This window comes from Megalops cyprinoides, chromosome 3, assembly GCF_013368585.1.
Source record: "Megalops cyprinoides isolate fMegCyp1 chromosome 3, fMegCyp1.pri, whole genome shotgun sequence".
Lineage (NCBI taxonomy): Eukaryota > Metazoa > Chordata > Actinopteri > Elopiformes > Megalopidae > Megalops > Megalops cyprinoides.
This window is the reverse complement of record NC_050585.1, coordinates 44,507,464-44,524,044: the sequence shown is the minus strand read 5'-3', so window position 1 is coordinate 44,524,044 and position 16,581 is coordinate 44,507,464. Positions and strand designations below refer to the sequence as shown.

Genomic DNA, 16,581 nt, shown 5'->3' with positions numbered 1-16,581 from the left:
TTTTGATGTGGACACTCAGGCTTACATGTGTCAGTTACACAGTATGCTTTTCAGCAGCATACTTCACATCTTCACAAAAAAAAAAAAAGGAGCCACAGTTCATGAACCTGAGCTGCTGGCTGAGTTGAAAAGTGCATATCTGCCATTCTCAAAAATTCACCTTTAATAACAATATGCAGCTTAAAAATGTCGTGGACAAAATAATAAAAAAAGTCATTCACAAAGCATGATGATAAAAGTAAAAAATAATCATATTAGCACTTGACAGTACTTGGCGAAAGCTCTTCTTGAAGTCCTCTTGTGGTTAGGTTCAACCCAGAACTTTTCCCTGGTGTGTCCAAGTACTTGGCCTGCTCCAGGCCCATTTTGGCAGTCCGGTATGGAATAGTCTCATTCCTTTGTTCCATTGCATTGTCAGTTACAAATTTGCTCATTACACTTCAGTTTTAGTGATATATATACTGACGAAGACGACCTTGCTTGCATATAAGCTTGGAAAACTTTGATATTATACTGAGGCACAATATTATGGAAGGCATGAAAGACACATATATATTGCTTGTCTAATACAGCTTTTGTGATATATATATATATATTTATATTATAAAATTACGTTATAAGCTTGTGTAATATATGGCACACAAGGTGAACGATGTGACCTAGAAACGGTTCTGTCCCAACGATGCTCCATGCTGTCCTGAATAGAATCTTTCTTCAGTCTCAAATAACACTGTTGAACAAACAGGATCCAATAATACCTGCTTAAAGGGCTGTTCCTTTGCAATTTCTAACTCAAGCTCAAAATGAATGGAATGTAATAAAATGCTACTATTAAGGTACCACCTATAAATAAAAAAGCTAATTAAATATATAGTTAAAAGGGAATCAGAAACTAGGGTTTCTTGGTTAAGTAATTGGAGGGGATCCAGCCCTCCTTCATTGGCCCACCGCTAACATTTTTACAAAACCACCAACCGCTGTTGTCCTTCTCCATCACCTCGAACACTGTCCCTTCCTTGAACCCTGAGGTCTGGTCATCACCGTCAAAGTCGGCCACGGCCAGGAACAGCTCCTCTTTTGCCATATCCTTGACGAGGGGTGGGAGTTTCTCTCTCGGCGGCTCGGGTTTCTCGGCCTTGGAGATGGGCTTTGGTGGGATAGGCACTCGGGCCTTGGGGTCATCCTTGTCCTTTTCCTTTTCCTTGTCTTTGGAGGGCGGCTGCATGAAAGCCTTGGGCTTAGGGGGAGGGGGTCTACCCTGCTGGGGGGCAGGTTTGGACTCTGGGAAGTCTTTCTGGGGAGCTTTGGTTTCTGTGGGGCTGGCAGGTTCGGTCTTTTTTGGAGGAGGGGGTCTTCTAGGGGCGATGTTAGGCCTCTGTGGTGGCTCTTTGTGGCTTGGCACCTCAGGTTTTGGGGTGTCCATCCCATCCTGCCCATGGCCGTTTTGCTGTTTGGGTGGACATTTGGGCTCCTCGGCACCTTTGCCGTTGTTGAGCGCGTTGTCATGGGAGTTGTTGTCCTGCGGAGCCCCCTCGGTGCCCAAGCCAATCTCGGCGGGCCTTGGGGGACGCAGCTTGCTCCTCAGGTTGGTTATATCCAGCTTGTTCTCTGGCGGGGCGTCGGGTCGAACCACAGGGGGCGGTTTGGGGCGGATCACGGGTTTGGGCTTGAGGAACGGTGCCGGGCTCATTTCAGGCTTCTCCTCTGGCGGCTCGGGTTTGGGCTTGGCTGGCTTGGCAATGGGCTTCAGATTGAACTTCTTCACCTCTTTGGCGGAGACCTTGTGGCCGCACTCTAGTCCCATCTCATTCTTCAGGTGCAGCGGCTTGTTCTTATCCTCCCTCTTGGGCTCGGGGGGTTTCTCCGGCTTGAAGGGGGCTGCCTTGGGGGTCACCAGGGGCATGATGACCCCCGGTGCGGGGGGCTTAGGGGGCAAAGCTTTGGCCAGGTCCATCCTGGGTTTCTCCACAGTGTCAGCCTCCAGGCTCTTGTTAATAGATTCTCTTCGTGGCGGAAGAGCTGGCTTCTCCTCAGCTGGTGGGGCGGGGGCTGGGGGCAGGGGACCGGAGAACACGTTGGAGGCGGACGGGCCACCCTTTGCAGCATTGGATTTCCAGTCTCTCAGCTTGGGACGGGCCGCGGAATCGTTGCTCGTTGACGGCTCGTCGGGCAGCGGTTTGGACCAGCTGTCATCCTGACTTGAGCTGTTGGTGGCACCATCCTCCAGCTTCAGCTGAGCCATTTCATTGGGCAGAGGGGCCAGGAAGTTGGGCCGCAACGCGCTGCTCGTTTTCTTGTATTTGTCGATAAATGTTACCGGAGCCCAGCCTTCCTTGTCGTCAATCTGGATGTACCACCACCCACTGGAATTCTTCTCAATCACCTGATAACCAGAGAATAAACTGTCACAATGCCAGCACTCACCCAGAAAACATCAAACACCATCCACCCTGAAGTAGCACTAATGCAGTATAATGAACAAATGGCAGTGTATCTTTATCAGAGCTCCTCAATCGTGCTAACAGTTTTCCCTCTTTCATCCAATACTGATGAGTCCCTATCCAGATAAAGACATACACCTTTCTGTGCCTTTGATGGTAGGAACAGATAAATTGCTCTCTTTTTCACCTCTCTGGAAATCTTCCAACAATTTCCTGAATAGTTTCACCAAAGTTCAAAGTGTATGTTTACTGAGTGTTTTTAATAGAATACTTATGCTGATGAAGTCTGTTGTTAAATCATAAATCTCATTCCACACATATTAAAGTTCTTTCTTCCCTTCATTTTGTCGAACCCATAAGGAGAAGAGAAAATAATCGGAAGAGAAAACAATCAGACTAAAGGATCTGTTTATTACGGAAGAGGTCCTCACTGTTTGAAACATGGTAATGTAAGTCCCGGTAGCTTAAAATGAATTGTTTCAATGAACTGTTTGTTTATCTATTTTTTGAGCCCTGATTATGCATTCATTGTTACAATTTGCACTTATTCACAACAGGCAGACAGAAATGACTGATTATCTTTTTTTTTTCCTGATTTGTACCTTTTTCACTCCCCACTCTCAACCAGCCTGTGCCCCCTCTTACATTTTGATTAGGCTTATCCCTTCACTTCATCACCTCATTGTTTCATTTATCTTGTTCAGCCTTCATGTTCACCATTTTCTCCAACATGCACGCATCCAGAGCAAAGTGATAAAAGGCCAAAGCACACAAGCTTTCAGTAAAACTTTAAAATAGCAGACAGGGACACATCAGGAAGAACAGAACCAAATTAAATGATAAGGGGAACACTGACCCTTGAAGCCAAAAAAGGAAGGCATAACTGGGGCATGTGTCATGCAAACATTTAGTCTGGAAAAACAAGATTATCCTGCACTGAAGAAATATGTGCAATATAGTTTTGCAAAATGTTTCTTAATTTAACATAGAATTTAAATTCTATCTTTACATTCTTACTGAATTTATTTTTCCTTACCGAGAGCAGACAAATAGGTATATGTCCACATGGTGGTGGTGTCTAATGGTGCTTAAAGACCTGGCGCTATAACCAGGAAGTTACAGGTTTTATTCTAAGTATCTGTACCTGTGTGCATGCCATTTAAACTGAACTATTCCAGTACATATACAGCCCCATAAATACATAATCAGCAAAATGTAAGAAATGTAATTTACCCAAGATTATGGCATCTCCTAAGGCAATAAAGAAGTAGGAACATTACATGTAACTGTTAATTTAACTTTCATTCATTTATCTGTTCAGGGCATATCACTACAGTGCTTCATTATTACATCATTACTACATAATTGCTATTATTATTCTGAAAATTTCTGAAAGTAGTAATTTCAGGCTGGATATCTGCAGTGCTGAAACTCCATATGTAGGTCTCCTATGTAAAGGTCCCAACAACCATGTGATGTGGTTAATACAATTAATTATTTCTGTTCTTTGGACATGACACAGTATGTCCTGCTCTCCAACATGTCTTCCAAGTGGTGTGTGTATTTCTGGGTGTCACGGACATTACGAAGGACTCAGTCAGGCCTCACCTCCACTTTGACTCCAGCCTGGAAGCTGATGCCATCAGGGATGGTGGTCTGGAAGTCAGCGATGGTGTAGTACTCCTCCTCCACCTGGGGTGGCGTCGGAGGCTTTGGCAGGTTCACGCCCCGGGGCTGAACACACAGGACGGAGAGTAAATACGGGAGAGACCACTGCTTTATTGGGGGGGAGCTTCCACCCAATCAACACTGCACTGCTGTGTCAATTTCTTTTTTACTTTTTAATGAAGGTTGAGTACAGTATGTTTTGTACTTACAATGGTGAGATCACGCCGTGGGGGAGGTCTTTGTCTCAGGCCTGCTTCTGTTGAGTGAGAAGGGAAAATGGTCATTCTATTCCCCTGAGAAATGTTACAATGGTCTGAGTATATGCTACATGTTCAGAGCCAAGTGTTAGATTCAGATAGAAAACACTATTTTCAGAGAGGCCCAAGATTGCCTAACTGCAATCCAGTTTGTCCTCTGAAAGTAAGCAAATGTTACTTTGTTTTCTTACACAACAGCTCTTTAATTTTAGCAACCACCGAATTCCTGTGGTAAGTGGCTGTGAAAGAAAAAATCTTCCATAAGCTTGTTATTCACAGCTATAGACAAAGCATACTGCCATCAGACTGAGAAGAGTGGGTGCAGTGGACTTAGGGGTATCACATCTCGGTATGTGTGTGGATCAAATGGGCTGAAACTTCCTGCCTCTTCAATGGCTCACAGAGATTTTTTTGTTTCCTCAAGATTGATTAAAATCAGTTAGCTGTAATTTACAACACATATTCCTCCACCTCCATGTGGAATGCACAACAGGTGTGATGGCTATTCAGTTTTGGGTGAGACTCACTGCGCTTGCTTTCGGAGAAGGGGGAGAGGCGCAGGTCCCTCTGGTTGTCCCGGTTGTCCTTGGAGGCATTCTGCTGCTTGGAGAACCCGTCCAGGTCGTTGGTGCTGGCGTGGGCCGCGGCGCCGGCGGCCAGTTTCTGGGTCAGGATGTCAGCCTTCTTCAGATAGGATGCCGGGGCCCAGCCCTCTTGTCCTTGGTACCTGTGAGTCGAGTCTCAGGTGAGATGCAGTACTCCCCACCACAGGGGGGCAGCAGTGAGAAATTCATTTCTAACACGGCTTTACCGGATCTTCCACCAGCCCTCCAGGTTCCTCTGAATCACCTCCACGGTCGTTCCCTTCACCAAGTTGATCTCGTCCTTATCGCGGGCCGTGTAGGGGTAAATCACTGTGTACTTTTCCTCTGGACATGCCATGGGAAAGAAACACATTTTCAGATTGTTCGGGAGAACGCACTGGTAAGTACATCTAAGTGTAAATTACTGCCAAAATCCGACGGAAATCCTGGTTTCATAGCACAGCTAGGAGTCATTGTCACCCCCATCTTGCTGGCTTTGCTCATTTTAGGTCAACCGTTCAATTCAGATTGGCTCAGATTACAAATTAAAATCAACTTGTTACATTTAAGTGCACAGAACACAGCTTTAACAAGTAAGCATTCATTAATGAAAGCCATCAATGATGTGGGTGAGTCCACCGTGGTCCCTAAAAACCACACATGACCACCTAGCAAATTTCACACCTGCTCTTGAACAAGCCCGGGCAGTTAGGGGTTTGGGGGCGTGTCTTCTCTGTCGCTGCGGAACAGGGCGGCTCCTGATCCATCTGCGTGATGACCAGCTTTTTACTTTTCCTTCATGCATCACTTTCACTCATATATCCTCAGTCCCAAAACCAGCTCTCCTACTTACCCCTCCATTATAAGCTATTCCTAACAGACTATCCTGGCCGAACAATGAGGCTATGCGTTGGGAAGCGGATTTGTTTTGGATGGCTAACGCCTTTAACAGAATGTGGCCTTGCTGTTCAGGGTGTGGGCAGGGATGTGTGGAGTGAGAAAACACGGAACACTCATGCAACAATCAGCATTCTAGCTGACACCGTCAACCAAAGAGAAACGTTATTAGAGCCTTGCACATAATGAATATGTGGTTCGCCCCAGGTTTTAAATCTACTTCTAATGGATTATTTTCCACACCGATTTGCGCTACAACCCCACACGACTCCAGACTTATTTTTAGTTAGCCTCATACAAACAACACCCTAACCAGTCATTCACACACAGCAGATGTAGACGTAACTGACACACTGCTAATTCAAAGAGCTGAAAATGAATGAAACTCACAAAACACACACACACACAAATATATATATATATATACACACACACAAACACAACATGTGGGATTAAAGGGAGGTGTTCAGTGTCATGCTTGAAAGCATGCATTAGTTGGGACATTAACACAAAAAAATGGGGGACTCGTCTGGCTCATGCCACGCCCATGCCGTTCATGCGCCATCCTCCGTGCCAACGTCCCGCATGCCACACAGAGCAAAGTCACACATGAATAAGAGGAAAAAAGAGGTGTGTTCTCCACCTTGCCCAAAGCCTGTGCTGAACAGATCCCCTAACGTTCGCCGGCGACCCACGTGCCTCGGCAGTGACCAGTACCTCCGCGACACTAACAGCACAGTCAGTGGGCCGCAGGAAGTAAGCAAACAGGAAGTGAGGGCTGTGACTTTTTTTTTTTTTTTGGTAATCAAAAAAAAAAAACCAGTGACAGGACACAGTGATTAAAAATGCATGAAGAAATGGAAAATCAGTTCTCATATCTGAATCAAATTACATAGTGTATTTTTTTCCACACTCTTTTTTTTTAAAAAATGGGTACAGCATCTACCACTTTCCAAAGATTCTTTCCCCCCCCCCCCCTTATTTTCCTCATGACCTTCCCAAGGACTTCAGGATTAAATGAGGGCAGACATATTTAGCACATTTCAATGAAGCAAACAGTGTGCTTTGACTTGCGTTTTGGCTGGAGCCCCTATGTGAACTGACTTTTGGGAACGCGGCAGACAGTGCGGGTGGTTACCTTCCTCGCTCGGCAGGGAGAAGTCGTCTGGGTCATCCTGGGCCTCCAGGCAGGTGGCAGGGACCCAGCCCTGGGCGTCCTCTGAGCTGACGAACCACCAGCCTGCGGAGCAGACACAGCACTGCTCTTACAACCATCTCTGACTCAAAATGCCATTTTAATGTGAGGGGGCCAGTGGTGGACTGGCCAGTTCCTATAAGCAAAAAACATTTTCTGAATGCACAGAAATTAGAATGTTGAAATACCAGACTGAATGTTAAAATATGGACAACCCCTTGACATCCTTATTGCATACACAGTAAATCTGGGTCAGAGTCTAGTTTGTAAATCCTAAATGTAGGAACGGCACTCCTTGATTGAGTTAACATCTTGATCACCAACCACCTTGTCTTTTGGAGCAGGAGTCCCCACTGAGTATTTCTGATTTAAAGGAAATGCAACATTGCAATGTTTTCAGCTAATATAACTCAAATCAAGTGCCAATGTCTCTGACAAGCCAAGCAACTATGAGTTACAGCATGACAGTAGGACTCAGGGGTCTGGAACGAAGTGGTGATTTCCCCTTTAAGAAACTCTTTCTCCTTTAAGAGATTGCTACCAAGTGAAGAGGCTGTTTCTCTTTTAGGAGACAGCTTGGCCCTCAGTCAGTTGACCCCAGGAACATGTGATTTTTAGGGTGCGTACCAGACTCGTTCTTCTCAATGACCTCCACCACCTGCCCCACATGCAGGCTGATCTCAGAGCTCTCCTGCTTCTCGTAGCTGGTGACGGCCACATACTGGTCGAGGAGCAGAGGGTCAGCAGAACTGGACTCTCCTAACAGGGGAGACGGCAGAGGGAGTCAAGTGTGCCCTTCTCTCCATGAGGGGGATGAAAGTGGGGGGTTGGGTGGGGTGACGCCAGGGTGAAGCAGAGGGGAAGCCAATGTGATTGGAGAGTGGAGAGTCAAGAAGGAAATGGTGAAGGAAAGAGAAGGAGCTCTCACATGGTTATGAAAGATTACGACAGGAGAGAGACAGGTAGTTATGCCAATCACCAACATGGCCATATGAAATGACGCAATCAAACACACAGGTTGCCGAGACCAGGAGCTGGCTCTGGGTGACAGATAATGCCTCTGACCCACTGCAGTTTGCAGTCAAAATGCAAACTGCAAATGCCAGAATGGGAATTTGCCATGCCTATATTAGCTGTCTAGAGGGCTGCTGTGATGATAACACTTCCAGATAGCCACTTCCACCCGCTGCGTTCATTAGCATAATTATGCACAATGCATTCATTAATGTAATTATACGCCATATGTCACACTGCCTACAGCTCCCAGCACCTCAAAGCTGTACCCCACCTTAATTGAAGATTGTCTCTTGTGAGGTACGAGCCTACCTCATAACATCTGTCCTTAATACAAAGGTAAACAGGAAGTGCTTTCCCCAAAGCTCCAGCACAAAAAGGGACAAAAATTCCTAACAGTACTATATGTGCATGTAGCTACTGATTCTCATTATCAACTGTAGAACTTGGCAACTAGAATTCTGAGTCACTGCATGGCTTTACAATATTCTACATGGTAAAAATATCAAGGTTTGTAAGCCATTATGTCATAATAAAGGAATATAATTACATCCTTAATTTCTTGGATACCAAACATAAAATAATCACCAAAAGCAACAGGGAAAAACAACAGGGGGAGTGTCACATGCAAATTTTCTTCAAGTGGCAATTATTCCCAATCCCAAAAGGGGAGGACTCATTTTGTACAAGAAGGGGGGGGGGCGTTACCTGGATGGACTCTTACCGGGGGGGACACCGATGACAAAGGGACATGCATGAGATCACATCACACTGAGAATGGAGCACCAAGCCCGTACCCCGTCCCCTGCACCCCCACCTCACACCCCTCTTGTCCCGTTCAGAGAGCGACGCCCCGCCTAAAACCCCCGATTGGACTCAACCCTTAGCAACCCCCCAGGTCACACACAGAGCATGGCCAAGCAAGAGTCTGTTACTACCTCTCTTTAGGAAAGTAGTCGCCCTCGCCACAATCCCTGATGAAGGAAATGAATGAAAGCAAATGTAAGGAAACGTAAAGGACAATGATGGAACAAAGGGTGGGATGTTGTGAGACGGACATTTTAAGAGTTGCTTTTCCCCCCTTTTAAAAGGAAAACATCCTTGCAAACAAGGGGGGAGCATTCAGTTTAACTGCTTTGCCACTGTGTTCTTCAAGAAATAACTTGAGGCAAGCATTACATTATTCACAATTGGCACACAATTCTTTTCATTTATTTTTACAATTTCTCTATTGGTGATGATGATGTTGCATTTGCATAATTTGACCCAAAACCTAAGATGTTAGCCTAAATGCCCTGGAGGTGTAAGAAAAGATGTTATCAATACGTCTTTCAGTTATCAAAAGATAGAGTACACTCATATTCACTTGTGTACGATTATGTCCTTGAATAGTTATGGTATACTTTTGTTAATGTCATCTCAAATGTCTTGATGTATTGAAAGGAATGTACTTTTACAGGGCGCTCCATAGCACAGAGCTGAACACAAGGAGAGGTACAGCTTCACAACTAGAGGGCGCTGTAGCCTCCATTTTAAGATGAATGATGAATGTCAGTGAACAGGCCAGCAACATTGTTTGGTTATCGTTTTGTGATGACACAGATTTGTGTGGGAAAGAGGCTTAACTGGGACATAACCTAGATCTGTATACAGCTGCAGCTTTGCACCCCTCAAAAGAATATTAGCAGGGTTGAAAGAAATGTGAACACAAAAGATAGGTCCAAACTTACCCAAAACATTTCAGTTTAAGATAAACAAGTTGCCTTACCTGACTTCTTCTTCCCAATTGGTTCCCTGCAAAAGAGAGACCACATGAAGACAATCATTATACTATCACCTCTCCTAAAATAAATGGCAGTCAGAAAGCGTGGGTGGGTGCCAGTGTAGCATAGTGGTTAAGGAGCAGGACTTGTAACCGAAAGGTTGCCGGTTCAATCACCGCTGGGACACTGCTGCTGTACCCTTGGGCAAGGTACTTAACCCACAGTTGCCTCAGTAAATATCCAGCTGTATAAATGGATAACATTGTAAAACAACTGTCACCTATGTAAGTCGCTTTGGATAAAAGCGTCTGCCAAATGAATAAATGTAAATGTAAAGCAATCAGAAATAAGAAAGTCAGACTGGCCTACTACTGAAAGAAGGTTCATTACTGTATACAGTCAGCAGTTATAACAGAGGAAACCTGCAAAGGAATGAAATAATTGACCCAGAAACTTCTCCACAGAGACAGTCAGAAAGTTAGAGACTCTGTGTCTGGAAATCTTTTTTGAGGTTTGGCATATAAAAATACTTTGCAGGAGCCAGAGACTGTGATTTGTACTGAGGTATTCCCCCAAATAATCTTGCAGAAACAAAAAATCAAAGTGCAAATATCAACTAGTGGATTATAACTGCATGAGAACATAATAAAACCATCAAGTAATCCAACAGAAAATAAATTGTATAAATTAATGTACACCCTATATGAATAAATGCATTAGCTGAGTACTTTTGATTTCAGTAACAATCTATGTTAATCTGTAACTGTGCAGTGTAGTATTTACCAATGTGCTTCCCTTTAGACTAAACAAGGCATGTATGGGTTAAAAATCTGGGTCATAAACTAGACCACAAACATGAAAAGGCATCTGCTTAGTCTGGTTTCTCCATTTGCAGTGCAATACTCCATCAATTTTCACTCCAATGCCCATATGCCAGGAGGGCTGCTTGGCCCTTACGGTACTGTGCTGGATTTCCCTGCACACTCAAACTCATTCAAACACTCTCTCTCTCTCTCTCTCACACACACACACACACACACATGCACACACACACGCACGCACGCACACACTCACTGACTCACTCCCTCTTGTTCTCATGTTCACTGTCACACTCTCCCATTCAATCACTCTCACATTCACTCTCGCTCTTTCTCTCTCTCCCTCACTCTCACTTAACACTCTCTCTCCCTCTCCCTCTCTTTTCTTTGAAAGCAACTCTCCTTTTTTATTTTCCTACGTTAAATTCACGCTCAATCGCATGAGCCTTATCCTCTTGGAAGAGTCCTTCGCTTCCCAGGGCCTGGCAATAAATCTCAGCCCATTAGGAGACTCCAGTAAACTGGAGTAAGCTCCAGCTAAACCAACACCCAGCCTGCACTCACAGGGAAGCAACGTGGCAGAGTCATGGGCCCGGGTTTGAGTCAGAACCTCAAGCCAAGGGAGGCGGTGACTCAGCACCTCCCTGGGCCAGACCCGCACCTTCAAGCTGGGTTGGGGGTGGTTATGGCTTTAGCGAGCGTGCTCAAACGCAAGCATTCCTTTGAAATGTGAAATTAAAACAAATTTAAAACTCGTCCTGAAACTGTTTGTACTGGATGCTAAATGGAGGGATGGAAAAAGACATTTCTAATACATGGAGAGCAACATGATCTTTGGGGAAAAGGAAAGATAGTGTGTCAGCGGACTTGCCACGGGGGTTGGGGAAAAAGGAATTTAAGGCAGTTCCGAAATGGCATGCGAGTTATGTCAGCCAGCCCGTGCCCATGCCAGCGGAGCAGACGGCTGAACACAAAGCCATGTCCGAGCACCGTTGCAATAGTAGCGCCCAACTCACAGATTAGACAGCCTCCCTACCGTTACAGATAACGGCAGACAACCAAATTCTTTGCGGTCTGCGGTACAAAAGACCACCGGTCTCTTCGTCTTAAATCAGCTTGTTTCGGGGTGGGGTCCGCACTCCATGTGGAGACACAGCTGTGCGCAGGTTTTTCTTTTTCTGTGTTTTTTTTTTTTTTTTTTTTTTTACGGGTGAAAGGAGAGACCGGCGCTCTCAGGGCGGCCGGAGGCAGGGCAGTAAAACACACAGCTGACGACGACACACAGGGTGACCGCTCCGGTCCGCAGGTGCCTGACCACATGAAGCCGCTCGGCCAGGAACCCCCCGCCTGCTAACTCAATCTCCCGCCGAGTGGGGGCCTGACATCCCCACCCCTGTGACGGACCCACAGGATGAAGCACTTCGCTCCCCCGAAGCGGTCGAACGGGGGAGGGGGGGGGGCTGGCACTGAGTCAAGTGACAAGGACTGAATTGAAAGCCATAATCCAATTTTAATAAAGACAAACCAAGGTCTTTTCTGTATTAATCTGCTTTCCCTCCCTTCTGCCCCCCTCCTTGCACCAGATGCTTGGGGTATGTCTAGAAAAGTAATAAAGAATGTGTCCTTGGAAAACTGTGTGGTGAGAATTCCTTGGGCTTTCTGTCTAGGTGTTTGGAGATGGAGAAGGCCTGCTCTGGGCTGTGAAAAGGGTCACTTTCTTCCACTGCCAGATGGTCTCCTGATCCATGCCTTGTACCTGACAAAACATGCACCCATTTTCCTCCATCCTCGTGACAATGATTTCATTAATTAAGGAACACTGACACTCGTAGAGCCTCTGTACACACACCAGCCATGAAAGATAATTAAGCACATGGCTCAGATCAAAGCATGTGAGCGCACTGCGGGCCCCTACCATTGATTGGTGTGTGTGAATTACAGCGTGCCGCAAATTCCATTTACCTTAATAGCAACAAATGCAACTAAACTGCTTTCAGGCCCAGTGGAAACGGTCGGAAGGCTCAACTCACTCAGAGGCTTGGAGTCTATCTGCTGCACAGCGCTGGAGCCAGTGGAGGCTTAAGAGTTGGCGGGATTAATTGCGTAATGTGTTACTTCTGACATCTCTGAACTGTTAAAATTAACAGAAAAAGCAGCTACGCTATGAGATATGTGCAGGCAGTGCCCTGCAACCTTAACGGCACATTTATATTCCTGACAAGGTCTGGCCTTGCTGGCTTAAGGAAGGCTTGTAAAAATATCTACCATTGCAAGTGACAACATTCCTGCAGGCCCTACGGATCTCCCGGGCGGCTCAGTTGGCTACGGTGCTCGTTTGTAGCACCGGATGAATTCTACAGCTCAGGCTCCGGGTTTGGATCTCGTTGGCTAACACTGACCAGGACTCTGTAGCAGACGGACACGTGTGGTTCTAAGGCCAGTGTCCCCTTGTCAGACTAGCTGCCTATGAGTCCCCAGGCGTCTGTGAGTCCCTCAGATGGGCGTCAGGGAGATGTGCCTGTGCTCTGCTCAGTGTTTGAGCTCCTGGAGCGCTGTGGGACCTACAGTGTGGAAAATGGTTGCGGTTGGTATGTGTGTGTGTGTGTGTGTGTGTGTGTGTGTGTTTGAGTGTGTTGGAGGTTTGGTTTAGCTATGCCCCAGTGCCCCTGCATGAGTGTAGAGGATTTTGTGGAGAGACAAGTCTAACACACAACTGCTGATTGCAAAGTCAGGGATGAAAGGGGTAAAAATGCAAAAACGACAAAACAAAACAAAAAAAAAAATTCCAAGCCATAATCCTCTCAGTCCTCTCAGTGTCAAAGGCCCGGATTCCCTGACATGCTGGACACAGCTTCTGACTGTTGGCCAAAACAAGTCATTGGAAAACGGCAGAGGGTTGGGTCATTTTGGCAATACCTCTCTGCCAGTTCCACTGCGGCCCAGAATGGGACCTCACAACGACCATCTGGCTGGAAGGACTGACGCTGGCACAGACTCCCAGCAGCCCTCTCCTGTCCCCGTGTGACCATCCCTCAGAAAGCAGCCCTCCCCTCTTACCGGGACAGAAGAGGCCCAGCCCCTGGGGGTTCATAGCCAAGCCACAAAAACACAGAGGTCCCCAGCCTGAGGCACGTGAGAGGGGGAAACTCAGCCCAGTCCCTTTATGACTTCATGTTGGCACGCTGTAACTGTCAGCTCCTCGTGACGCTAATGCCTTTGACGAGATTTATAAAAGTCTGCCCGCTGGACGCCGCGGAACCCGTGCAGCCTCAGCATTTCTCACGAAGCGGGGGCCCCCGCCCCGCACTCTTAATCTCTCCGAGGGCAGGCCCGCTTCCTCATACACGCTAATACCAGCAACGGGATGAACATCATAATTATCACGCCATACATGGCTGCTTCCTGATGGATTGGGCCGTTTAAACAATCTCCTGGAAAATGATGGCTTAAGCACAATCCTGCTACTTGCAGGATTTTTTTTTTTTTTTTTACACTGCCGATTTATTGCAATTTCAGCATTGCAAGACCCATTGCGTTTACATTTCTATCAGCACTGTGCTTACAACTGCCTCCGTCCATATTTAAGAGGCCCCATGTACAGAACACACCTGCACAAGTTCCACTCTAGATGGAGTCATGGAGTTATGATTTAAACTGTTAAAGGATTAGTATATGGACATGTGTATGCATAATGTGTATTACCAGACAGGTCAGCTAGCTAGCAGCCTAAAGTTCTGCGCTATTTGCTGAGTAGTGTCAATTCAAAGACTAAAGACTCTGTGCATGTAAATCAATCAGCGAGATATTTCTCTTTATATCTGCAGTCTCTCACAGATGGGCCAGGGATGATTTTTGTTTAGGAACCAGTTGCCAAATATGATATGACATCTGTTCCTGTCAGTACAAATGGATACAAAAGAAATGCATTTGCACTGTGGTTTGGAACAACATTAACAACAAGCTGCAATGCTAGAAATTGCCAAAGTGTAGCAAGTGCAGTATAAAGACAGCAAGAATAACCAGCTTCCGACTAATCTGCCAGCACAGGGACAACAGGAGCTCACACTTACTCTTTGGGAGGGTTGAGGTCTTCAGGGCGGGTCTCGAAGAACACACGGACTTCCTCGCATTGGGAGATGTAGACTGGCAGCTGGATCAGAGCCTGGGCAGAGGCACGAGCACACAGATGAGTTACTGTGGTGGAGTCATTCCTACCCTCAATTAACTGCTCACAAAAAAACACCGAATGACACGCTTCTATCAACAACCTGAAAGCATTCTTAAGATACCTGCAACCGCAGGGTCTGCGTCTAAGAGGGACCGGCACAGAGCTCGCCATCTGGGACGCTTTTGTTCTTTTCTAATCTAAGAGCATCGGTTTCCCTTGCGCCTGGTCCCTCGGGGAGATCTGCCTGTGTGCGCTATCTGACGGGGGGGGGGGGGGAGAGTAAACTGGGGCCAGACGGGGTCATTCTATGGGAGATGAAAGGCGAACGGCGGCGAGATTTCTCCTTATCGGCTGTGGTTTTCTGCGAGGGCCGGGGCGGGGGGGAGAAGACTGCGGCCAGGGGAGATGGCGCATTCACAGAATACAAACAGACTTCCGAAACGCATGTCAATTACCGTTCCTTGCGGCGGAGAGATGCGGCGCACACTCGCGGCTGACACGAGTAATTTCTCAGTGCCGTTTATCACCGGGCCGCATATTGAGCCTTTAATAAGGGTAAGTGCTCGCGCAGTGTCCTTGCTGAGGGCCGAGTCTCTCTCTCACTCTCTCTCTCTCGCCGGCTGAATTATGGATCCAAACCTGACTGGCATACAATGCTACCAACAACGAGCGTCAAGGTGCCCCTCGTCCAAGTGTAGCAGACAACTTTCCTCATAACCCCGCAGCCGGGAGCCTGTGCTAGCCACTTACACTAACACTGTGGGAAGAGTGCCACAAAGTAAAAAAAAAAATCTCCATTAATGGGAGTGGGAGCGTGAGGGCTTTCTATACATTAACATGTATGTGTATATATATATATATATATATATTTATATGTGTGTGTGTGTGTGTGTGTGTGTGTGGGGTGTCTATATATGAAAATGCTTATCCTGCCCAAGTTCAGGATGTTTTGCTGTATGGATGTGGCTGTGACTCTGATGCTCCAGATCAGAAAGCCTTTTTTTATAAGTCAAAAGTTCTCATTTTCAAGTTGACAGAGATAGATATATGATAAATAAGTAGGTTGATGATAGACGGATAGATAGATATATAGATAGACAGACAGACAGTACCAGTCAAAAGTTTGGACACAAATTGATTAAGCTAACGGCAAACATGCATTAAAAGACAATTTGATCTAAAGACTTATGCTTAAATGCTTTCAAGACAAATATAAATATTGAATTTGATGGCTACGTATGAATTTCTTTCCAAAAAAATAAATTTTACAAAATCTATTATTCTAAAATGTGGAAAGAAGTAAAAATAAAGAAAAACCCTTCTATGGCTAGGTGTGTCCAGACTTTTGACTGGTACAGCAGATGCACGACAGAAGACTAGGACTTTGATGTTGAATCCTTCAGTGCGGGAGGTAAGACTCCGTCCAGACAACGCCCCTGTCCCCAGATTTATGCCACCAGTCCCCAGTCTTCAGTGACCTCCCTGCTCATTAGAATTCCCCTGGGAGCCCGAAGCCATGGAAGCACATTACAGCAAATGGACATTGCTGCTGTTCTTTACTGCAGGCAGCATTAACCTAATTGTGTGCGTGCTAGTGGAGGACAGTGGGAGAGGACAGTGAATACAGATACAGTCTCAGAACAGCACGACTGTGGGGGAAACAGAGTCCTAACTCACATAGGCTCCAGAGGCTCACACTGGAAAGGTCAAATACAGCACATATTTGTAGGCTATAGGCTTATTTATTACTCTAATAAATGCATACTCTCACTGATA

At 46.1% G+C, this 16,581-nt stretch overlaps 1 protein-coding gene across 2 annotated transcripts in view; it reads right to left on the bottom strand.

Moving 5' to 3' along the window:
• The window catches only part of sh3pxd2b (SH3 and PX domains 2B), a 44,938-nt gene continuing 28,357 nt past the window's right edge, over nucleotides 1-16,581 (bottom strand). Inside the window, exons 5-14 of one of the 2 annotated variants that reach the window (XM_036523525.1) lie at nucleotides 14,708-14,799; nucleotides 9,825-9,850; nucleotides 8,995-9,030; nucleotides 7,670-7,801; nucleotides 6,986-7,087; nucleotides 5,178-5,295; nucleotides 4,894-5,093; nucleotides 4,319-4,365; nucleotides 4,050-4,175; nucleotides 1-2,383 (exon numbers count right to left, since the gene is read on the bottom strand). In XM_036523525.1, coding sequence (XP_036379418.1) covers nucleotides 893-2,383; nucleotides 4,050-4,175; nucleotides 4,319-4,365; nucleotides 4,894-5,093; nucleotides 5,178-5,295; nucleotides 6,986-7,087; nucleotides 7,670-7,801; nucleotides 8,995-9,030; nucleotides 9,825-9,850; nucleotides 14,708-14,799 — 2,370 coding nt within the window. In that variant the 3' untranslated portion in view covers nucleotides 1-892. The remainder of the gene's footprint in view (nucleotides 2,384-4,049; nucleotides 4,176-4,318; nucleotides 4,366-4,893; nucleotides 5,094-5,177; nucleotides 5,296-6,985; nucleotides 7,088-7,669; nucleotides 7,802-8,994; nucleotides 9,031-9,824; nucleotides 9,851-14,707; nucleotides 14,800-16,581) is intronic. The other variant, XM_036523526.1, reaches the window with a different exon arrangement.